This window comes from Elgaria multicarinata, chromosome 3, assembly GCF_023053635.1.
Source record: "Elgaria multicarinata webbii isolate HBS135686 ecotype San Diego chromosome 3, rElgMul1.1.pri, whole genome shotgun sequence".
Classification (NCBI taxonomy): domain Eukaryota; kingdom Metazoa; phylum Chordata; class Lepidosauria; order Squamata; family Anguidae; genus Elgaria; species Elgaria multicarinata.
Window position 1 is genome coordinate 156,000,138 of NC_086173.1, and position 24,607 is coordinate 156,024,744.

A 24,607-nucleotide genomic window follows, 5' to 3' on the forward strand; every position below is an offset into this window, starting at 1 on the left:
AAAGTCTTTGGAGGGGGAACCCTCCCTAAAACAGCTCAGTGAAGACCTAGCTTGCACAGTGGACACAGAACGCAGACTGTAGTGAGGAAAAACTACAATAATAATAACAACAACAGGATAGGAATGGAAACGGACGGGGCAGGACGGAAACCTGAACAGGAAGGCTCCGCACTGCAACATTTTGTTGCGGTAGAACGACCAGTGCGCCTGCGCCGGTTTCTTTTCTCAAGGGGTTAAGGCCACAGAGCTCTCACGCCTAGAGAGGTACAAATAGGAGCTGTGGGTTGGGGAGGGGGGAGGCTCGGGCGCAAGGGGTCGTCGTCGTCTCTCCTCCTTCCTGTCCTGCACTCTTCCTTCCTCGGTGAGAAACTGCCCTTTGTATGCTTCTCCATCCTCGGAGCAATGGAGGGGTTGCAAGATTACTGAAAGTTGCAATGCGGAGGCTGAAAAGAGAAGGTGAGTCAAAGCCCCGAGGAGAATTTGGGACTTGGAGGTGGGGGGTGGGTGGGGGGTGGAGAATTGGGGGGGGGGGGAGAGAAAGAGATTATTCGCATTGAATCTGGGGTGGGGGTGGGGGGAGCATGAGGGTGTTGAGAGTAGGATCCGAGGTACGTGACCCGCTGCTCTCCAAATTGAGGCTGCGATCCAACGCACCTTTTTTTCCCGGGAGTCAATCCCATTGAACTCAGTGGGGCTGACTTCTGAGTAGGCACGTCCACGGCTGGCACTTTTCAGGTTGCGCTATCCTAGGCGTGCTGACTTGGAAGTGAGCCCTATTGAACAAAGTGGGGCTTCCTTCTGGGGAGACCTGCATAAGGCTTGCAGGGTGGCGGAATGATAGGCGAGGTGGTAAAACTGGAGAGAGAGAGAGAGAGATGGAGATCTCTCTCCTCCTTGGATCAGATTCTTCAGAATCTCAGCCAAAGTAAAGGGACCGCGATTTCACAGAGATCAATACTAGGAAATAAGGATTTCCACTCATGTACAGATTTCCTGAAACGTGAACGCCCTCGAGATGTATTTAGACTACAACTCCCACCATCCCCGGCCAGCATACTGGTTGGGGGTAGTGGGAGTTGTAGTCCAACAGATCTGGAGGGCACCCAATCGGGGCAGGGTGCTGTACGTGGCTATTGATTGTAAGTTCCATTAAGTTCAAGAGCGCTTACTCCCAGGTAATTTGGTATAGCATGGCAGCCTTCCCCACACACCCCTCATGTACATCCTTCTTTTCGGTGGACGCAATGGAAAGGCAGCTGATGAAAGCGATAAAACTCCTTAAAAACAGAACAAATGCAAACCGTTAAACACGCACGCTCTCTCTTAGACACACAAGTCCTAAAAAACAGCTGCGGTTAAAAACATCCACAAGGCAGAAGTGCAAACTATCAGAAGGATCACTTGTAAATTTATTTTGTTTTTGACAAGGTTTCGTTCGTTTTATAACCCTTGCGATATGTTTACTCACCACCAACCCCAAATTCCAAACAGGGGTTGAAGACTGTGTTGTGAAATTGTGTGTGTTTGTGTGTGTGTGTGTGTGTGTGTGTGTGTAAATGACCAGCCCCAGCCTCAGCCCCATCATCTCCTGAAAGAAAGGTGGGGGGGAATTAAATAAACATGGAAGTAACAGATCAAACATTAAAAACGAAATGGAATTCGAAAAGCCTCTACCAACCCCCCTAGAAACATAGGGAAGACCTGTTTGTTACTGTGATTTTAGAATGTAAGCCAAATGGCAGGGTGTTTTGTATTTTGTTTTATTTTGTTCTGTGCAGCACCATGAAAATTGATGGTGCTATATAAATAAATAAATATTATTATTATTATTATTTATTTATTTATTTATATAGCACTATCTATGTACATGGTGCAGTACAGAGTAAAACAGTAAATAGCAAGACCCTGCCGCATAGGCTTACATTCTATTAAAATCATAGTAAAGCGTTAAGGAGGGGAAGAGAATAGATCCATCTAGTTCATTGAAGTGGCCACCTGTCCACCATCATAGAGGACAGTTCTCCATTTTAAGCCTTCCTCTATTTGAAGCACTGTCCAGTCCAAGTCAAATTTAAAATTAATGAACAAGGAAGAGCAGCAGAGGCCTTGAAGTTGCCCATCAACTGTTAGCCCTGGACAGCACACCCCGAGCAGACACATGAGTCACCTGGTCACAGTCTCCCCACTATGGTGAGATATATTGCATTTTTAGTTAAACTGGATTATTACTTCTAAAGTTGCATTTATACATACAAACCAGCACGTGAAAATATACTGCAAACTGGTGTCCTCTCTTTTTTTGGCAGTGCATACACCAGGCAATGGCAGCCTTCAGTCTTGTAGGATTTACTCTGCTCTGTGTGTGTGTGTGTGTGTGTGTGTGTGTGTGTGTGTGTGTACACACCATAAGCCCTGAGATCCCCCACAACCAGAGCCAGGTGCAAAATGGTGGTTTAGGGCCAATGATCTTCTATGCCCCATAGCGGCCTGCATATAGGAGTTCAAATCTACATCTGAATTGACTGCAGAAGAGAGAGCATAACAGCTTGCTTTTGAAAAGGAAGAAAGCCTTTTTAGTTGTTGTTGCTAGTGGGCTTGTTCAAACAATTGCAGGGTGAGAAATCCTTGAAGGATCTACTGACTAACAGTGGCTCTGCAGCAGGGTTGTCAGATCTTGTCAGATCTACTTTGGTGGGGGGTTTGGGGGTTTGTTTATTTGTTTGTTTACTAGAACCCCCAAATCTGCCAATCTCAGCCAGGTACAAAAGACATACACTTAAAATTTATTTATTTGTTTGATAGATTGGAATTCCACTTTTCGACTCGAGTCCTCGAAGTGTCTTGTAATACAGTAAGAGCTATATGGTACCCCGCCCACCCCCCAAAGCTGAACAACACAATCAGTGCCTCCGCAACAGGAGTGACCCTATGAAAAGGAGGACTGGGCTCCTGTATCTTTAACAGTTGTGTAGAAAAGGGACTCTCAACAGGTGTTATTTGTATGCATACAGCATCTGGTGAAATTTCCTCTTCATCACAACAGTTAAAGCTGGAGGAGCCCTGCCCTCTTTTGTATCTGGTTGCTGTAGCTAAGGAGAGCAGGGCTCCTGCAGCTTTAACTGTTGCGAGGAAGAGGGAATTTCCCCAGGTGCTGCATGCATACCAGTGACACCTGCTGAAATTCCCTTTTCAATATAGTTGTTAAAGATACAGAAGTCCTGTCCTCTTTTTCCATGCCATGGAGTCGGGCAGTCCAACTGGAGCTGTCCCTGATGTTCTGTTTTCCTTCTCCTGTCTCCCTCATTCTTCCTTCCTTCCCCCCCTCCCTCCCTCCCTCAGGGTAGTTGGATGTCATTTGGCTTGGAGGAGGTGGTCTAACAGGGGCAGGCCCTAATGCTTGTTTGTTTATTTATTTGTAGAATTTTTATCCTACCCTTTAGCTAAAAAGGCTCCCAAGGTAGGTTACAAATATAAGAGTCCCCATCTAAAAGACACAGCACAAAAGGAAAGGGGATTGGGAGGGAGGAGGAAAAATAAAGAAGCAAATTCAGGCCCTGGATTCTTAATTGCAAAGTTTAGCAGATCATGGGTGCAGTGGAAGAGCTGCTGCTGCTGCTTCTCCCTCTGATGGCAGCAGGAGAGAAGGGGAATCTCAGCTGGAGATGCTTCCAGGCCCAATGGATGGGTGCCTGATGTCCCTTTTGCCTGCTCTGGTCTCTCTCGCTCCTCCTTCCTTCCCACAGGGCAGTCAATGTCATTTGGCCGGAGAAGGGGGGGACGGGACGGGACAGTCCAACTGAAGCAGGCCCTGATGTTCCTTCTGCCTGCGCCTGTCTCCCTCGCTCATTAAGGAGCAGGGTGCTTCTGAGTACCTTCTGAGCCGAGGATTTTTTTTTTTCAGTACCAGAACTGACCTGGGATCACAATCCTTTCATGCAGGAGTCCAGGCTTAGTTTCCCCCTGCAAAGCTTTCTTCATGTCAGCAGCCTAATTTAGTTGCGGAAAAGCCATTTTGCTTTGCTGGGTTAAACAATTAGGAGTTGGGAACTCTGACCAGATCTGCTGCAGTTCACCCAGGGATCTACCAGAGGAGACCTCTTGCATGAAAAGAACGGGCTCAGCCACTCGGCCCTTCTTGCATAACATCCATAAAGGGACAGAGCTCCTGGCGGAGCTCTTCTGGGAGGGAATTCCACAGTTTTGGTGCCACTACCGGGAAGGCTCTCTCTGTTGCACCTGCCAGCCTGGACATTGTCAGGACATTAAACACTGCCTCCTAGGCCACTCTCAAAAGCTGAACAGCTTCATATGGGAGCAAGCCATTTCTGAGGTAATTTGGTCTTTAAGGCTGCAATCCTATACACATTTACTTGGGAGTAAGTACCACTGCATTCAGTATGACTGACTTCTGAACGCACCAAAGGCCTGGATGAACAGCACTCTGCCCATATAGTCAGCAACCAGCTACCTGTGGGAAACCCACAAGTAAGTGATGTGTGCAATACCACCCTTCCGCTCACGTTCCTCAGCAACTGGTGTACATAGACCTCTGATCCTGGAGGTAGCCTATAGACAGCACGACTAGCAGCCATTGAAAGCCTCCTCCTCCAGGAATGTGTCTCATCCTTTTTGAAAGCCATCCGAATTGGTGCCCATCGCTACATCTTGCGGTAGTGAATTCCATTGCTTAACTACGTGCTGTGTGAAGAAGTCCTTCCTTTTATCTGTCATGAACGGGACAGCTCAAAGGAAGGACTTCTTCACACAGCGCATAGTTTAATTAGGGAATTCACTACCACAAGTGTCGTGATGGGCATGTTTAGCTTGGAGAAGAGAAGGTTGAGGGGAGACATGAGAGCACTCTTCAAATACTTAAAAGGTTGTCACACAGAGGAGGGCCAGGATCACTTCTCGATCCTCCCAGAGTGCAGGACACGGAATAACGGGCTCAAGTTAAAGGAAGCCAGATTCCGGCTGGACATCAGGAAAAACTTCCTGACTGTTAGAGCAGTACGACAATGGAATCAGTTACCTAGGGAGGTTGTGGGCTCTCCCACATTAGAGGCCTTCAAGAGGCAGCTGGACAACCGTCTGTCAGGGATGCTTTAGGGTGGATTCCTGCATTGAGCAGGGGGTTGGACTCGATGGCCTTGTAGGCCCCTTCCAGCTCTGCTATTCTATGATTCTATGGCCACCGGTTTGGATGGCTTTAAAAGGGGGTTGGATAAATTCCTGGAGGCAAAGGCCATCAATGGCTACTAGCCCTGATGGTTGTGTGCTATCTCCAGTAATTGAGTGCCTGTGTGCACCAGTTGCTGGGGAACATGGGTGGGAGGGTGCTGTTGCACCATGTCCTGCTTTGTTCATCCCTGGCTGATGGCTGTTTGGCCACTGTGTGAACAGAGTGCTGGACTAGATGGACCCTCAGTCTGATCCAGCAGGGCTCTTCTTAGGTTCTTAATCTCCCACCAGTCAGCTTCATTAGGATCTAATATTATGGGAGAGGGAGAAATATCTCTCCTGATCGACTTTTTCCACACCAGGCATAATTTTTTGCCCTTCACTCACCTTGTTTCAAAGTTAAACAGTCCCAGACACTGTAACCTTTCCTGATAGCAGAGTTGCTCTAGCCCCTGCAAAGACCTTCACAGGACTGCACGAGAAATTGCATTGGTTTAAAAAGAAAACACCATAACCTTTATGCATTTTATTTATTTCATTCATTATATTTTTAATTTGCCCAGGTACCAACATTCCAAGCAGTGAAAACACCAAAGTGCTTTAGAAATGGTTTAGCATATAAGGTTTAACATCTAAGGTCCTCCTCCGGGCGCCTACTCCGAGAGAGGCTCGGAGTGTGGCAACGAGGGACAGGGCCTTTTCGGTGGTGGCCCCCAGACTATGGAATGATCTCCCTGATGAGGCTCGCCTGGCACCAATGCTATCTTTCCGGCGCCAGGTTAAGACTTTCCTCTTTGCCCAGGCATATGGCGGCACATCTTAATCACCCACATGTTTAGTTTTTTTTAACGTTTTTTAATGCTTTATGTGTGTATGTTCTGTGTTTTAGAATTTTAAATTTTGTATACTCGTTTTTATCTTAATTTTAGAATTTCTGTAAACCGCCCAGAGAGCCCTGGCTATGGGAGCGGTATATAAGTGCAATAAATAAATAAATAAATATACCATACAAATGTGTAAAAGGATAAAATACAGAGCAGTGCAAACATTGGTAGACATGACGTTGCTTCCGTCAATCTGTGAATTTTCTTTTCCAGCTCAGGCGGCGCCACCAGGAACAAAGATGGCGGAATGCGACCTGCTGGGACCGAGGCCAAGAGAGAACCAGACCGAAAGAGACTCCCGTGCGTTCAAAGCGATTCTGACGGGAGCAGCTCCACCCCAGAGCAAACAGGAACTGGGCGCAGAGCGACAACAGTGCCAGGAGAAGGGCCTGAAGCCAGCGCAGTCTCCTTACTCTGTGTGGAGACCGTCGCGGCTGTTCGAACCCATCTCGAAAGAGGACATGAAGGAATTTAAGGCTTCTTTTCATACAGTAAAGGACGCCAGCTGGTTGCCCAGAGGCGAGTGCGGAATGGGGACGCGCACCTTTCCGGCCCTGAGCGGGAGAACGCACGAGGCCTACGAAAGCTTGGCACGTTCCGGGCCGTCGAAAGGTCAGATCCCGGATGGGGCCGCCGCCGCCGACCGCTTGGAGATCAAGCGCCAGCACTTCCGCCATTTCTGCTACCAGGAGATCGAGGGGCCCCGAGCGATCCTGAGCGAATTGCGGGAGCTCTGCCGGCAGTGGCTGGTGCCGGAGAGACACACCAAGGAGCAGATTGTGGACTTGGTGATCCTGGAGCAGTTCCTGACCATCCTACCCCTGGAGATGCAGATCTGGGTTTGCAAGAGCGGCCCGGCCACGTGTGCCCAGGCCCTTAGCCTGGCCGAAAGCTTCCTCCAGAGGCTGCAAGAGGCCGAGAGCCATGAAGAGAAGGTAAGGATGTTGTTCGAGGGGGCCGGCCCTATCATTAGGCCCAATACGACTAGTTGCTGAACAAAAAACCATGCGTTAGCCGCTGGGTTGTTTAGCCATCGGTCCGAGTTCGCACATCACGCAGACAACTTTATTCATTTATTTATTTCATTTTTATACCCCCCAATAGCCGAAGCTCTCTGGGCAGCTCACAAAAATTAAAACCATGAAGACAAATCAAAGTATCAAAAACACAGTGTAAAAAGTATGTCAGAGTATCAAAAACACAGTATAAAAGTACAATATAAAAAGCACAACCAGGGTCAGACCGAGCAGCAAGGCAGAGATTAATACAGATTTAAAATACAGTTTTAAAACAGCAACGTTAAAAAAACTAAGATGACAAATTGTTAAAATACTGAGACAATAAAAAGGCCGTCACCTGGCATCGAAAAGAGTATAACGTAGGCGCCAGACTTATTTTATTTATTTATTTATTACATTTCTATACCGCCCAATAGCCGGAGCTCTCTGGGCGGTTCACAAAAATTAAAAACATTCAAAGTATAAAACAACAGTATAAAACTATAATATAAAATACAATATAAAAGCTCAACCAGATCAAAACAGCAGCAATGCAAAATTACGAATTTAAAACACCAAGTTAAAATTTATTTATAGACTGTTAAAATGCTGGGAGAATAAAAAGGTCTTCACCTGGCGTCTAAAAGCATATAATGTAGGTGCCAAGCGAACCTTCTTAGGGAGCCCATTCCACAGCCGGGGTGCCACAGCAGAGAAGGCCCTCCTCCTGGTAGCCACCTGCCTCACTTCCTTTGGCAGGGGCTCGCGTCAATCGGAGGTTTTCTGCAGAAACCGGAAGCAACTCAATTAGCTTCCGTGAAGTGCGAACCGGGTCTCTGAAGCCCTTTCTACACCTAAGAGTTATCCCAGGAAAACGGAGGGATTGTCCCTGCCTGCTCCCGGGATCCCCTGTGTGGCATTTGTATGCACAGGAACAATCCCGGGATATAGGGCTGGTGTAGACATGCCCTGCGTTGACTTTCCCACAAATTCCCGCTTTAATAAACTGACGTTCCGGCTTTAAAAGATTTCCAGTGCAACCGCACACATGTCGACCCTGATGCAAGTCACGCTTCCAAGGGTGCTTACTACGAAGGACCATAAGACGTAGTGGTCGCTGATAACTTAGATGGCTTTAGAAGGGGATTAGACGAATTCCTGGCGGAGAAGGCCATCAACGTCTGTGAGCCAATGTCCTGCTCATATCCTGCTTGTAGGCTTCCACACAAGCATCTGATCGATGGCCGTTGGAACAGAATGCTGGACTAGAAGAGCCTTCGACCTTTTTTATGTTCTTATATTCTAAAACAGCGGTATAGCAGCAGCTCAGGCCTGGAAGCCAGATCCTGCTGGCACGGGGATCACATCTGGCACTCCAATTTCTCCAGCTGGCCTGTCCCTTCCCTGTAGTAAACTCACACAGCCGATGGGTGATGATGGAATATCACGTTTATTAAGAACATACCAAGAGTTTATATACCGTTCTGTACTCCTTCAATTTCCCCCTCCTCCTTGGGTGAGTCATCATCCATGGTCAGGTTTGAGTAAGGTAATTAACTTTTCTCATTACCGGTGTTTGCTAACTAGCTCTCTTACCATGTTTGTTCCCGGATTAAGCTGGAAGTCAAACAGGAGCACTGTTTGTAAGACAATAGCCAATTAGGGAGATAAAGGGGTTTGTCACATTCACCTTTTATCTCCAGAAAGTTTGCTGTCTGCAAAGACTCCAGATGTTGTGACATCCCTACACTTCCCCCCACCCCCCCCACCCCAACCAACAGTCCTTAGGTAGTTTCCTGGTTTGATCATTTCCTGGCTTTTGTGCAGGATTCCCCCCTTTCTAAAAAGTTGAAATTTATTTATTGCACTTCCATACCGCCCGACAGCCGAAGCTTTCTGGGCGGTTCACCAAAGTTAAAAGCTGTCAGACATGAATCAAAGTATGAAACAAGCAACAGTATAAAAATCACAATATAAATACTACATAAAAGCACCACCAGGGTAAAGCCAAGCAGCGATGGAGAGATTTAAAATACAGATTTTAAACAGCAAGGTTAAAAGGCTTAAGATGATAAACTGTTAAAATACTGGGAGAATAAGAAGGTCTTCCCCACTAGCGTCGAAAAGAGTGCCAGGTGAACCTCTAGGAGTTCATTCCACATCTGGGGTGCCACAGCAGAAAAGGCCCTCCTTCTGGTATCCACCTGCCTCACTTCTTTTGGCACGAGCTCATGGAGAAGGACCCCTAAAGCGACCTTATTGTCTGGGCAGGCACATATGGGAGGAGGTGCTCCTTCAGATCACCCGGCCCCAAGCCGTTCAGGGCTTTGAATGGTTTGATCATTCTACGCAGGTCTCCCCCCCCCCCCCGCCCCTTTCTAAAAAGTTGAAATTCCTCTCCCAAGGCTTAGCTCCTGGCATCCAGAGCCTTGAGCTAAATTAGGCTTGCGTTTTTGGCTCTACTCCTTTTGCCTTCAGCCTTGAGGACTTTCTTACGCAGGCTGACAGAGGTTCAACTCCCCATGTTATAAAGTACAGGTCTGTGTAGCATTAGGCTAAGAGCTTAGCATCACGGCGGTGGTTAATTATTCCTTTCCGTTCCCTTCCCCGCCTTTACCAGGCCGCCATCCTGAGTGGCTCTGAAAAGAGGACAACTTTTGAAAGCCCCGTGAGACAGACAGAGCTGCTCCCAGGGCATTTGATTGGGTTGCCTCTTCTCTCTGCAATCCTGCCAGCCTGTGAGAAGCGAAAAGGGATGAATCATAGAATCATAGAATAGCAGAGTTGGAAGGGGCCTGCAAGGCCATCGAGTCCAACCCCCTGCTCAATGCAGGAATCCACCCTGAAGCATCCCTGACAGGTGGCTGTCCAGCTGCCTCTTGAAGGCCTCTAGTGTGGGAGAGCCCACAACCTCCCTAGGTAACTGATTCCACTGTCGTACTGCTCTAACAGTCAGAAAGTTTTTCCTGATGTCAAGCTGGAATCTGGCTTCCTTTATTCCGTGTCCTGCACTCTGGGAGGATCGAGAAGAGATCCTGGCCCTCCTCTGTGTGACAACCTTTCAAGTATTTGAAGAGTGCTATCATGTCTCCCCTCAATCTTCTCTTCTCCAGGCTAAACATGCCCAGTTCTTTCAGTCTCTCTTTATAGGGCTTTGTTTCCAGACCCCTGATCATCCTGTTTGCCCTCCTCTGAACACGAAATAATTTATTTCTTACCCGCCTCTCCATTCTGATCGAGGCGAGGAACAACAGTAAATATAAAATACATAAAACTGAATTAAAACATAATATACATCGTTAAAACATCCTAAATTCATTTTAAAAACATCCCAAAATTTCACTGGATAGGCCTGCCGGAAGAGATCAGTCCCCTCAAAAGGCCTAAAGCTTTTACACACTCTTGCTCTCGCTTCCATCACCCCCTTTCAAGCTGATTCTCCGTACAACCAATTAAAAGATACATTAGAAAAATCCGTTAAAGCCAAATTGTGTAGTATCACCTAGCAGCTAGGCAGCCTTCCTCAACCTTTGCTTTCCTTTCCCCCCTCCTCCTCCTCCCTCCCAATCCCCTTTCCTTTTGTGTCATGTCTTTTAGATTGTAAGCCTGTGGGCAGGGACTGTCAAGAAATACTTTTGTAAGCCGCCATGAGAGCCTTTTTTGGCTGAATGGCGGCATAAAAATCCTTAAATAAATAAATAAATAAATAAATAAACCTGGGGAGCTCCAGATGTGTTGGACTGCATCTCCCAGAATGCCCCAGCCAGCAGAGCTGGCTGGGGCATTCTGGGAGTTGTAGTCCAACATATCTGGAGCGCCCCAGGTTGAGGAAGGCTGAGCTAGAGGGAATGGAGCCCCCAACGCACAGAATTTCCAGCTTTCCTAATAAAAAGACTGCCGTGTTTCTCTTTATTTCTTCTCTTTACCCACTCAGGAACCTGTGTGTTTTGACCCCCGGGCAAGTCTCAGAGCTGAGTTACAGCCGGCTTTTATGCTTTCCGAAATGGCGGTCAGGCGTTGCTCCTTTGTCCCAGAATGCATTGCTAGGCGTAATCTGATCCTTGCAGCACCTGCTGGTGACTTATTCATTCAGCCTGCGATCGCCATTCTGAAGCAGAGACTATACTGCTGGCCTCATGGCTCTAAATTTTGAATCTTTTTCTGTTTCTTTTTCCTATTGTCTACATAAGAACATAGGAAGAGCCCTGCTGGATCAGGCTGAGGGTCCATCTAGTCCAGCACTCTGCTCCCACAGTGGCCGACCAGCCATCGGCCAGGGATGAACAAGCAGGGCATGGTGCAACAGCACCCTCCCACCCATGTTCCCCAGCAACTGGTGCACACAGGCTTACTGCCTCTGAAACTGGAGGTTGCACTTAGCCCTTAGGACTTGTAGCCATTGATAGCCTTCTCCTCCTCCAGGGATTTAGCCACTCCCCCCTTTTAAAGCTCTCTGCCTCTTATAGCCCGATGAAGAGTTCTGGCGAACTCGAAAGCTTGCCCACTCTTCAGTGGCGTTTTGGTCGTTGGTTGTCTGCTTCCCCCACGGCCGGAATTTGAGTGAAACGACAGTTAAAGGTCTCAAAGGAATCCTCTTGTTGTGCTCTTTTTGCTGGGCTGTCCTCATTGAAGACTGCAGAGGAATAAATTAGCATAGGAATATGCTAGCTGGGGTTGATGGGAGTTGCAGTCCAACATATATTGGGTGGGTGGGGGGACCAGGTTGGAGAAGGCTGATCTATGGTACCTTGACTAATTGTAGATCACAAGCTGAATATGAGTCAACATTGTGATGTGGCTGCAAAAAAGCAAATGCTATTTTGGGCTGCGTTAATGGAAGTATAGCTTCCAAACCATGCGAGGTACTGGTTGGTTCCCCTCTATTCAGCACTGGTTAGGCCTCATCTTGAGTATTGCGTCCCGTTCTGGGCACCACACTTCAAGAAGGATGCAGACAAGCTGGAGTGTGTTCAAAGGAGGATCAGGGGTCTGGAAACAAAGCCCTATGAAGAGAGATTGAAACAACTGGGCATGTTTAGCCTGGAGAAGAGGCGATTGAGTGGAGACATGGTAGCACTCTTCAAATACTTAAAAGGTTGTCACACAGAGGAGGGCCAGGATCTCTTCTCGATCCTCCCAGAGTGCAGGACACGGAATAATGGGCTCAAGTTACAGGAAGCCAGATTCCAGCTGGACATCAGGAAAAACTTCCTGACTGTTAGAGCAGTACGACAATGGAACCAATGACCTAGGGAGGTGGTGGGCTCTCCCACACTGGAGGCCTTCAAGAGGCAGCTGGACAGCCATCTGTCGGGGATGCTTTAAGATGGATTCCTGCCTTGAGCAGGGGGTTGGACTCGATGGCCTTAGAGGCCCCTTCCAAGTCTACTATTCTATGATTCTAATGCTGCACGTGTCTTTTTCAGGCATCTGGACTTGCGGAGGAGGCATTTGTTAATTCCCCCGCGTCGGAGCAAGATCCATCAGATGCCGTGGAGAGCTGCATCTCCTCGGAAGCTGAGGAGGAAGAGGAAGAAGAGGAGGAGGCGGCCAACTTGCTGGGTAGGGCAGTAGTTCTGAGCACTGAGTTCAAGGGTGAGCAGATTCAAGAAGGAGTGTTGAACATCTTTCAGCCTGAAGTCTGAATTCAGTTTCAGCCCTCTCTGGGGCTCAGACATTTTTCTCCCTCTCCCGCAATGCTAGATCCCAGAGTCATCGCATGTGGGGTGACCCTATGGAAAGGAGGACAGGGCTCCTGCGTCTTTAACAGTTGCATAGAAAAGGGAATTTCAGCAGGTGTCATTTGCCTGCATGAAGCACCTGGAGAAATCCCCTCTTCCTCACAACAGTTCAAGCTGCTGGAGCCTTGCCCTCTTGACTAGATACGAAAGAGGTTATATCGATAGATGTATAGATATTTAAAATGTACTAGTCTCTGTCAATAAATAGATTCAGTGTGTTTCTATTTATGTATTTATTCATTTCATTCTGTTGGTTTGTGTAATCCTGTTTTGGGACCCTAATAACATCTCTAAAAAAGAAAAGAAAAGAAAAAAGACAGTGAATGAGTGAACCCTTGGCTGCTGGGCTTGACTTTTGTCTCAATTTTCTGTTTGTTTCAGAAGACAGAGAACAGGTGCAGGGGAATACAGAGAAGGCGGCGCTTCTGCTGGAAATACCGGGCCCTACGGAATGGGGAATATCCCTTCCAAGAACCCCAGGGAAAGGTTTCCAAGGCCCTGAGGCAGAAGAGGTATTTGGAAACCGCCAGGGAAACTCTCCAGGGCAGGCTGCGAAAGGATTGTCTCGTTCTGCCGAAAGCAGCAAAGGTTTGTGCAAAAGGAGCTTCCAAGATGGAGTCCTCGGGCAGAAGAAGAGGAGGAAGACGGGCGCCGAAAACGGCCTCCCTCAGAACTTTGGCTCCCTCAAGAACCGGAAAGTGCAAACGGCGGATAAGCCGCCGCGGCGCACGCTGCGCGGGGAGCGCTTCCACAAGAGGCTGTGTCCCGGCGGAGAGCAGCCGTGCAAACCTCCGCCGCGTGGGAGTGACTTGCCCAGCCGCGGCGCCACGCTGAGGCGCGACAAAGCCTCGCCCGAGAGCCACGAGGGGAGCTGCCGGTGCAAGGCCAAAAAGAGAGGCGACGAGTGCGGACAGTTCCTCCACCTCAGCTCCGACCGCTGGAGGACGCAGAAGGGAGAAAAGCTGTCCAAAGGGGCGGCTTGCGGGGAGCGGGTCTCGTGGGGTTCCGCCCTGCCGGGCCTCGAGGAGGCCGACCACGGGGGCAAACCCCACCAGTGCTTCGAGTGCGGCAAACGCTTCAGCCAGAAAGGCAACCTCAACATCCACAAGAAGACCCACACGGGGGAGAAGCCGTACCCGTGCTCCGAGTGCGGGAAGCGCTTCGTGACGAACTCTCGGCTGCTCACGCACAAGCGGGTGCACACGGGCGAGAAGCCGTACAACTGTTCGTACTGCGGCAACAACTTCAGCCAGCTGGCGCACCTGGTCCAGCACCAGAGGAGGCACACGGGCGAGAAGCCCTACAGCTGCTCCTACTGCGGCAAGAGCTTCAGCGTCAAGGCCAACCTCATCACGCACCAGCGCACCCACACGGGGGAGAAGCCGTACGAGTGCTCCGAGTGCCCGAAACGGTTCGTCTCGAGCTCTGACCTCAAAAAACACAAAAGGGTACACTTGGGGCAGCTGTACACATGAATAGATGAAGCAGTTAGGCTTCGTGGCAATAGTTCCCAGTTCGTAGGCAGGGAGACCCTCGCGCGTCTTGAAGGAACCCCTCAGTGCGCTGTGAGAAATCAATAAAGGCTCCTTTTTAAAAAACAGCAGCATGTGTCTACACGGTTTATCTTACCCCTTTCCCCCCCACTCTCCCCCAAGGAGTTCAGGGTGGCATATATGGTTGCCTCCTTTCACAGCTGCATTAATAGAAGTATAGCTTCCAAATCACGCAAGGTACTGCTTCCCCTCCATTCGGCCTTAGTTAGGCCTCATCTTGAGTATTTACGGTGGATTCCTGCATTGAGCAGGGGGTTGGACTCGATGGCCTTTTAGGCCCCTTCCAACTCTGCTATTCTATGATTCTATTGCGTCCAGTTCTCGGCTCCACAATTCAAGAAGGATGCAGACAAACTGGAGGGGGTTCGGAGGACGGCAACGAGGATGAGCAGGGGTCTGGAAACAAAGCCCTCTGAAGAGAGACTGAAAGAACTGGGCCTGTTTAGCCTGGAGAAGAGAAGGCTGAGGGGAGACAGGATAGCACTCCTCAAATACTTGAAAGGTTGTCACACAGAGGAGGGCCGGGATCTCTTCTTGATCCTCCCAGAGTACAGGAGACAGAATAATTTTTTTGTGAACCGCCCAGAGAGCTTCGGCTATTGGGTGGTATAAAAATGTAATAAATTAAATAAAGGGCTCAAGTTACAGGAAGCCAGATTCTGGTTGGACATCAGGAAAAACCTCCTCACTATTAGAGCGGTAACAGCCCAGAGAGCTTCTGCTATTGGGCGGTATAGAAATGCAATAAATAAATAAGCAGGACGACAATAGAACCAGTTACCTAAGGAGGTGGTGGGCTCTCCCACCCTAGAGGCCTTCAAGAGGCAGCTGGACAACCACCTGTCAGGGATGCTTTAGGGTGGATTCCTGCATTGAGCAGGGCGTTGGACTCGATGGCCTTTTAGGCCCCTTCCAACTCTACTATTCTATGGTTCCTGTGAGGTAGGTGTTTGTATCCAAAGAGAGGCAGAGTAAAAACAAACATAAATCCTTTATTTAAAAGTATCCATAGCAAGGGTACCAACACTACCAGCAAGCCTGGCTAAGCCTTACAATTACTATTCCCAATTTCCTCTTATAGGCTGCCACCCTTTAGCTGGGTATAATCCCAGCTCTCTTAAAGATACAATGGCTATACAATCACCACACTAGGCCAGGCCGAGTGAGAGTGCCTGGCTGAAGGGCCTTGGGATGTTCAGCCTGGAGAAAAGGAGGCTGAGCGGAGACATGTTAGCAGGGTTCAGGTACATAAGAAGATGCCACAGGGAAGATGCTCAAGAACTATTTTCCATGGCCACAGCAATTAATTGCTATTATATTTATTTATATCCCGCCTTTTGTCCAATGCTGGGCCTCAAGGCGGCATTACAAAATTTAAAACATTAGGGCCCAAAATAATGAGTACAAGTTACAAAGATTCTGATTAAATATAAGGAAAGCTTTCCGACGGTAAGATCTGTACAACAGTGGAACGGTCTACCTATGGAGGTTCGGGTTCTCCATCTCTGTGGAGGTTTTTAAGAAGAGGCTGGACAGCCACCTCTCAGGGATGGTTTAATTGTTTTTCCTGCACATTGCAGAGGGTTGGACTAGGTGATCCTTGTGGTCCCTTCCAACTCCCATTCTATGACTAGTCCAAGGCAGGGCTGGTCCTACCATGAGGCAGAGTGAGGCAGCTACCTCAGGCGGAGGATGTTGGAACGGCCTGCCTTGCACTTCCTAAGCTAGCTTTGCTACTCTTGGGTTCAGTGGCGGAAGTTCTCCGGTCACCCGTCTTGAAGTAAAGATCAGTTGCTGGTTGGTCCAGTCCACTTCTGTATGTGAACTGGTGCAGTGGGGGTGGGGGTGGAGAAGAATCATCTTGTATTTTGCCTCAGGCAGCGAAATGTCTTGGGCTGTCCCTGGTCCAAAGTCAGACTGTTGAGTTTTATGCCAGAACAGAGATTTGAACCTGGATCTCTCTATTTGTAGTCTGACACTCTTAACCACTGCACCGGGGAGGAGCGGGGGACTGAACCTCTTACACCCTGAGGGCTGGATTCCCATTTTGGAGACGCTTTCAAGGGCCTCATTCCTTTGGTGGGTGGGGCCAAAGCCAAAGGGGCAGGGCCTTCTTTTTAAATTGTCGCTTAAAGCCATAGGCGTGTGCACCCAGAGGTGGGTTGTTGTTGTTTTTTAAAAAATTTGAATAATCATAAAGGACATTTTTATTAAACACGTAGACAGAGGGCCATTGTAGCTGAGGGGTGGGGGAATGAGGAGATGCTCCTCACGCCTCAGCATTGGTGGGGCTCTGTGGTGACACTGCCAGAGGAGGGGCTTACGAGGTGATATTAGCCTTCGGGGTCCCTCCTAACCCTCGCAGAGGGATTCCTTATTGCTCCTGCTGCAATAAGGAGAAACAGCATCCTGCTGTGGGCAGTAGCAGTGGAGCAGCTGGAGGACCATTCTCGTTGTGTCTGGATTCGTACTCAACGGCCCACTCAATTCAGCCCTTGTTGCTTGAGACATTAGGGCGCGCCTGGGCACACCTGGCACACCCCTTGTGCACGCCTATGCTTAAAGCTCTTGCTGCCAGTAACTAAAGCCTTAGGAAGGGTATTTGCACTTTTTTGAATAGGGGAAAAACTCCACAGAAGTTGGGAAAACACCACGTTCAGAAACCAGCAAACGATCAGGGTCGTTAGATCTCTGCATGAATCACTTCTTGGGGATAGCCTCCTAATATGTGTCCACAGTGAGAATTAGAGCTCTCTGCATCAGATACTATTGTTGGATCATTCTATCGTCCCCTATGCACAGGGCCTCACAAAAGCCTGCCCAATTGCATCACTGCATGAGTCACTACTGTGGGCTTTTTCCAGGGTAGGCAGTGTCAGCCGCCTGAGGCCTACACCACTGCAGGGGGGCCCCCACTAGTCCCTGGCTCCTCCTGGCCATGCTCCTTGCTGGCACTGCCCATTCACCTGCCCTCTGAGTATGCAAGTTGTGCCTTGAGTGAGGAGATGCACCCTTCACTAGCCTTCTGCTCTCCCTCTGGGCATGGGTGCTCTTCAACATTTTTATTAAATGACTTGGACAAGGAGGCGCAGGGAACGCTTACCAGATTTGCAGAGGACACAACATCGGGTGGGATAGCTAATACCCTGGAAGGCAAAAACAGTCTTCAAAGTGATCTTGATAGGCTGGAGCGATGGGCTGAAAACAAGAGAATAAAATAGGATACGGATAAATGCTACGCCTATTAATTATTAATATTATTAAGATGTATTTATTTATTTATTTATTTATTTATTTATTTATTTATTTATATACCGCCCCATAGCTGAAAATCTCTCTGGGCAGTTTACAAAAGGTGATGATGATAATGGAATTCTCTTCCATGTGATGTAAGTGCTTGGCCACTAGCTTAGATGGCTTTGAATGGGGTTTTCGAGACATTCCTGGAGGATGGGGCTGTTAGTGGCTACTACTAGTCACGAGGGCTAAAGAAAACATCCATGTTCAGAGGCTATGGGCCCGTTCAGAAGACACCATAAACCATGGCTTTAACCACGGTGAATAAGGCCTTTTGCTTTATTCACCATGGTTAAAGCGGTGGTTTAAAGTGTCTTCTGAACACAGCACGGCTTTCTGGCTTAACCACCATGGTTAAAGCCATGGTTTAAGGAAAGCCTAGTTTAAGGTGTCTGCTGAACAGGGCCAGTATTCTGAATTATTATTATTATTATTTCTTACCCGCCTCTTCACCCTGATCGAGGCGGGGAACAGCAGCAAATATAAAATACATAAAACTGAATTAAAACGTAATATACATTGTTAAAATACCCTAAAAACATCCTAAAATATGACTGCCTTCATGCCCCGCTTCCGGGCTTCCCTGGGTCATGCTGGACAGAATGGACTCTTAGTTCTGTTTCCCATATTGATGGTTTGGAGGGGATGCCTGTAAAAGCTGCTTTTCCCTTTCTAAGGGGCTCAAGGGGTTAAGCGCACAGAGCTCCTTGGGCTAGAGAGGCCGCAGAAGCTGCAGAAGGGGAGGTGTGACAAGAGGAGGAAACACCTCCCTGTTCTCTCTCTCCCCTCCCTCATTTTTGTTGAGAAACGTGGAGGGATATAGCTTTGGGAGGCTGCAGGAGGATTCCTCGGGAGGTGCATTGCAAAGGCTGCCAGCAGCAGGTGAGTCAAAGCAAGGAGGGGAAGTCTGGGGGTGGGAAGTTTGCGTGTGTGGGTTGAGTAGGGATAAAATGCAGGAGATTTTAGGGGATCCTTGTCTGGAGGCAGCAAGAGAAGGAGGCTGAAAGGTTTCCAATGAAGAAGCAGCTGCTGGATGCAGAAAGCCTCAAGATCAGCCTCCCCCAACTTAGTGCCCTCCGGATGTGCGATGGACTACCACTCCCATCAATTCACACTCTATCCAATCAAATGCAGGGCACAGACCCTCCTTCCCCAACCTGGTGGGGAATCCCATTATCCCATAGGTGACTGGGGGATTATGGGAGTTGCAGCCCCAACATATCTGTTGGAGGGCACCAGGTTGGGAAAGGTAGGCATGTAGGTGACTGGGGGATTATGGGAGTTGCAGTCCCAACATATCTGTTGGAGGGCACCACATTGGGAAAGGTAGGCATGTAGGTGACTGGGGGATTATGGGAGTTGCAGTCCCAACATATCTGTTGGAGGGTACCAGGTTGGGAAAAGTAGGCATGTAGGAAATTCTGTTTCCAGAATAATTTCAAAGAAAGGGTTCTTTAAAAAAAGAAAAAGCCTATATGGCCTGAGATACCCGATTCCTTTTCTGATCACAATGATGCAGTAATGGATTTACTGCGATGATCAGGGGTCTGGAAACAAAGCCCTATGAAGAGAGACTGAAAGAACTGGGCATGTTTAGCCTGGAGAAGAGAAGATTGAGGGGAGACATGATAGCACTCTTCAAGTACTTAAAAGAGGAGGGCCAGGATCTCTTCTCGATCCTCCCAGAGTGCAGGACACGGAATAACGGGCTCAAGTTACAGGAAGCCAGGTTCTGGCTGGACATCAGGAAAAACTTCCTGACTGTTAGAGCAGTGCGACGGTGCAATCAGTTGCCTGGTGAGGTTGTGGCCTCTCCCACACTAGAGGCCTTCAAGAGGCAGCTGGACAACCATCTGTCATGGATGCTTTAGGGTGGATTCCTGCATTGAGCAGGGGGTTTATTTATTGCATTTATATACCGCTCCCATAGCCAGGGCTCTCTGGGCGGTTTACAGAAATTCTAAAATTGAGGTAAAAACAAGTATACAAAATTTAAAACTCTAAAACACAGAACATACACACATAAAGCATTAAACAACCAATTAAAAACTAAACATGTGGGTAATTAGGATGTGGACTCGATGGCCTTGTAGGCCCTTTCCAACTCTGCTATGCTATGATTCTATGATTTCTGCTGAGCCAGCTGGCTCCTTTCAGAGACTAGATTGTCCTTATTAATAGAACCGCTCTCTGTAGCTGCACCTGTGGAATTAATGGCTGCATGGCAGGTTCCAGAGGGGTAGCCGTGGTGGGTTGGTTCTGGAAAAAGCAACAAAGAGTCTTGTGGGACCTTAAAGGCCAAAACATTATATAAATGAGCTGGATTTTAAGGAACAATGAGGTGCCTTGTTGTTTAACCTTCAAGACTGACACGAGTTATTGCAACAGTAGCTTTGGTGGAGGTTGGATGCCTGAAGCATGCTTACCCACTGAAAGAAATGGATTTTAGTCCATTAATGTTTCTGTCACACAATAAATGTCCTATGTGTGTTTTAGACAGAAAAAAACCCCACACTACTTCCAGCATTGTCTAGCCAGCCATTATCTTTTGTGTTTGTTTATGTATTTATTTATTTAAATATTTAGAGCCCATCTTCTGAGTTGCGATATGAAGGCCCAGAAAAACGAAACAAAACTCTTTTCAGGATTTTCTTTTGTCCTTGGAATTTTTTTCAGCCCCTCACCCCCCGAGTGACTTCACATCTCTATGGCTGAGTAGGAGAAAAAGGCTTCACAAAAGTTAGATAACAGTCAAATCATAAATACATACCAGAAACAATCTAATACTGTAAAATAAGTCATTATATAAAATCAGCCAATAACAAACCAATACATTTCAGCAGTAAATGGCAACAATGTACGTATTCATGTGCAATGCTTTTGAGCGATGCCTCCATCCCAAAAATAGCACTGTTGTAATGCACACAGCGATACAAAATACCAGTTGTGGACTGCTTTTACCTCCTCTGAACTGGAGAGCAAAGAGGCAGCAGGAGCACAGAATCATAGAATCGTAGAGTTGGAAGGGGCCTACAAGGCTCAATGCAGGAGTCCACTTTAAAGCATCACTGACAGTTGGTTGTCCAGCTGCCTCTTGAAGGCCTCGAGGGTTGGAGAGCCCACCATCTCCCTAGGTCATTGGTTCCATTGTGAAGGTTTTTCCTGATGTCCAGCCGGAATCTGGCTTCCTGTCACTTGAGCCCATTATTCCGTGTCCTGCATTCTGGGATGATCGAGGAGAGATCCTGGCCCTCCTCTGTGTGACAACCTTTCAAGTATGTGAAGAGTGCCATCATGTCTCCCCTCAGTCTTCTCCAGGCTAAACATGCCCAGTTCTTCTTCTTCTTATTATTATTATTATTTATATAGTGCCATCAATGTACATGGTGCTGTACAGAGTAAAACAATAAAATAGCAAAACCCTGCCGCATAGGCTTACATTAAATATTTCTAAGCTACCTTTCAGGGCAGGACTTCTCCCAAGGCAGCTGACAACATTAAAATAGACTGATACAATTTTGTAAAAAGAACATTGAAACACACACACACTACCATGGGAAGGCCAGGGCAAAGAATTAGGTTTCTGGAGCCTTCTTAAAAGCCTGCATTGTTAGGCCCTGGCAGACTCTTGATGGCAACCCATTTCAGAGGTACGGGGCCACAGCCAATAAGGCCGTCTCTCGTATAAAGTGTTGGTTATCACCTTTAAAACCCTACATGGTTTGGGTCCAGGTTACCTGCGGGATCGCCTTCTCCCATACAATCCGCCACACACACTCAGGTCCTCTGGGAAGAATTTACTTCAGTAAGCCAAAACTAGGCTGACAACCATTACCCAGAGGACCTTCTCTTCTGCCACTCCCAGACTGTGGAATGGCCTGTCGGGAGAGATCTGCCAGCTTAATAGAATTTCTCAATTTTAAAAAGCTATAAAGACTGATCTCTTCTGGCAGGCCTATGCAGCTGAAATTTAAAATATCTGATTTTAATAATGTACTGGTTTTATGTTTTTAATCAGTTTTATGTATTTGTTTCCCATCTTGATCCAGAGGGAGAGTCGGGTAAGAAATAAATTATTATTGTTATTATTATTATTGGTTGATTTCACGTATTTTGTAATTAATTTATAATTGATGTTGTAATCAATTTGTAATTGATTTTGTAATTAATTTGTAAAGATTTTGTAATTAGTCTGAATAATTGATTTTTGCCTATTTTGAAATTAATTTGTCAGTATTAGTGAAATGCGTTGTCTGGGTTGTTTACTGTTGTAATGCTGTTCAATTGTAATGATGTATCGGTGTGCTTCCTTGTTTTTGTATTGCTGTTGTATTGTCAGCCGCTTTGGGCAGTTTCTGTGAGAAAAACGGCATATAAATGATGATGACGATGATCCAACCCCATGAATTTCTTTTTATAGTGGCCGCAGGGCACATCAACTGTGCCGACGTTTAGACAGAGGTGTTATGTGAAAAAACAAAATGTCACCATGGGAGAGGGATGTTTTTGTTCAGTCTATATTTGCTTCACGCTTATTAACACTCGATTTCTTTTTCAGTCCCACAAGTGCAGCTCGGAAGCAAAATGGCGGAATGGGAGCCCTCAGGCCCCGGACCAGAGGAGCAGGGGCCCGAGGTGGGAGGCAGAGACCTTCACGTGGCCCGAGCCGGGGAGTTTCTAACTGCAGAAGGCCTGCCGCAAATTAAGCAGGAGCCAGCAGAGGAGCCACAGCAGTGCTGGGAATCTCAGTGGCAAGAATTCCTGAAGAAAGTGGAGTCACCCCACCAAAGGAGGGACGGCTCACCGCAGCCTGAGCCAGAGGCCGATACAAAGGAATTCCAGGCCTCCTTGAAGGGCGAAGCTGAGGCAAGCCGGCGGGTTAGAGGAGAACCTGCCACCCGCGCCCATCCTGACATCTGCGGAGAAGGCCGGGAGGCCTACGAAAACCTGGATGCTCATGTGAAAGTGAAGGAAGAGATGCTGGACGAGGAACCGGTTGACTTGGAGGGGCAGCGGCACTGGTACTTCCGTCAGTTCTGCTACCAGGGTGCTGATGGGCCAGACGAGGTATTCAGCCAACTCCAGGGCCTTCGTCCGTCAGTGGCTATGGCGCCAAAGAGCGGTGGAGGCGAAGGCAGCCTTGTCAATAAGCCCACAAAAGTTGCTAGCCCACTTATTATTATTACTTTGTTACTTTAGGAACATAAAATGTAATTATGTAAAGTTGGTTTGGCATACCGTATTTCTTCGATTCTAAGACACACTTTTCCCCCTAAATAAGCAGCTCTAAAAATGGACTGCGTCTTAGAATCGATGGCGTCTTAGAATCGATGGCGTCTTAGAATCGAAGCAATACGGTAAGAGGAAAAGAGGAAGCTCCTGCAGCAGCCTCGAGCCATGTGAGCGAGGAGGAGCTGGTTGGTTTTTTGTTAGGCAAATTTATTCGTAAGTCCCATCGATTTCCATGGGACTTACTCGCGTGTCGTCGTCCCCTGGTGCACAGACAAGTAAAGAGCGGGACTGGAGAGTTAAGTTTACTCTTTGTTTCAACGCCCCCCCCTTCTTCCTGCGCAAACGGCAGTTTCTTCTCTCACAGAGGGGAAAAAGAAAAGGACACAACCATTAGAAAAAAGCGCGGAGGCGGGAAGGAGGTTGGCTGGGTGGTGAGGGAAGTATTTCTTTGATCCTAAGACACACCTTTTTCCCTAAATAACAGCTCTAAAAATAGGGTGCGCCTTAGAATCGATGGCGTCTTAGAATCAAAGAAATACGGTAAAATTATCACGTTTGGTATATTAAGTGTATAGGGTGACCCTGTGGAAAGGAGGACAGGGCTCCTGTATCTTTAACAAGTTATTTATTTATTTATTACATTTATATACCGCCCCACAGCCGAAGCTCTCTGGGCGGTTCACAAAAGTTAAAACAGTAAACCGGCCTTGAAGCGGCTGGTTCCCTGGGAACTTCAGAGTGTTTTGGAAAAGGTGGGGGCCGCTCTTCTAAATGGGTTGTAACATCCCGCCCTCTTGGCACGTGGGCATGGTTTACAGGTCAGAGGGCCTGTCTGTCAAGTGGCTTTGAATAGGCTTTAAATGCTGGTGCAAAGCTGAAAAAGCTTGGCTAGGTTTTATCTCTCGACGCAATGCCTGACCTCCCTCCTGCTTTGGATTCCATCTCTGCTTGGGACTTTGAAAGCACTCTGCACATGCACGCTTTGCTATTTGGACTTTGGATATCTAAGAAGTGTGGCATGAAAAGTAGTGAGGCTTTTCATAGACTTGGACTTGCATATGCTGTGGATTCTGTGTTTGTGCCCAGACTCAGGTGGCAAGGAGTTCCCAGAGAACCAGCCGCTTCAAGGCCGAGGCAAAGGAGTGAACCAGCTACTCCCGTAGGAATGTCTTACAGAGATAAGCTTGCAGAGACATCTGACATTGTCAAACCATTTCCTAATAAATCTACCCACAAGGTACAAGGCCGGCCTTGTACCTATACCTGACACCAGATTTACACCAAGCAGGATATGCATTCTGAAAACTGTATACGGAGGGTGTCCTGGGCCCAACAGTTGTCATTACTGTTATAAACCGTTTTAACGCAACAGGCTCGCTCAGTTTGGGGCTGCTCAAAGTGGACAGGGTGGAAAGCAAAGCTTGGGTCATTCATCCTCCAAAACATCTCGTCATCCTTGACTTATGTCTCTTGTTTCCTGTTTCAGACCTCAGGGCCCCTGGGCGAGGAGATCGTAAAATCCCCCAAATCGGAGGAAGAGGATTCGTTGGACATTGTGAAATTACAGCTCCCTCTGGAAGTCAAGCAGGAGAGTGACTGGGAGGCTGGCTCACTGGGTAAGGGTTCACATCTCAGTCCTCCCAAAAGGTTCCAGGGTGGGTTTTGTCTGCCTTGAAACCCTGGGAAGCACCTCTGGAAACAGTCTGACGTGTGAGCCGGCT

At 47.8% G+C, this 24,607-nt stretch overlaps 1 protein-coding gene across 1 annotated transcript in view; it reads left to right on the forward strand.

Annotated features, from left to right (window-relative positions):
• Positions 1-308: 308 nt before the first annotated feature.
• The window catches only part of LOC134395600 (zinc finger protein 850-like), a 28,944-nt gene continuing 4,645 nt past the window's right edge, over positions 309-24,607 (forward strand). Inside the window, exons 1-7 of the mRNA XM_063121759.1 lie at positions 309-456; positions 6,279-7,000; positions 12,490-12,625; positions 13,186-14,276; positions 18,371-18,536; positions 22,213-22,721; positions 24,373-24,502. Of these exons, the coding sequence (XP_062977829.1) occupies positions 381-456; positions 6,279-7,000; positions 12,490-12,625; positions 13,186-14,276; positions 18,371-18,536; positions 22,213-22,721; positions 24,373-24,502 (2,830 nt within the window). The 5' untranslated portion in view covers positions 309-380. The remainder of the gene's footprint in view (positions 457-6,278; positions 7,001-12,489; positions 12,626-13,185; positions 14,277-18,370; positions 18,537-22,212; positions 22,722-24,372; positions 24,503-24,607) is intronic.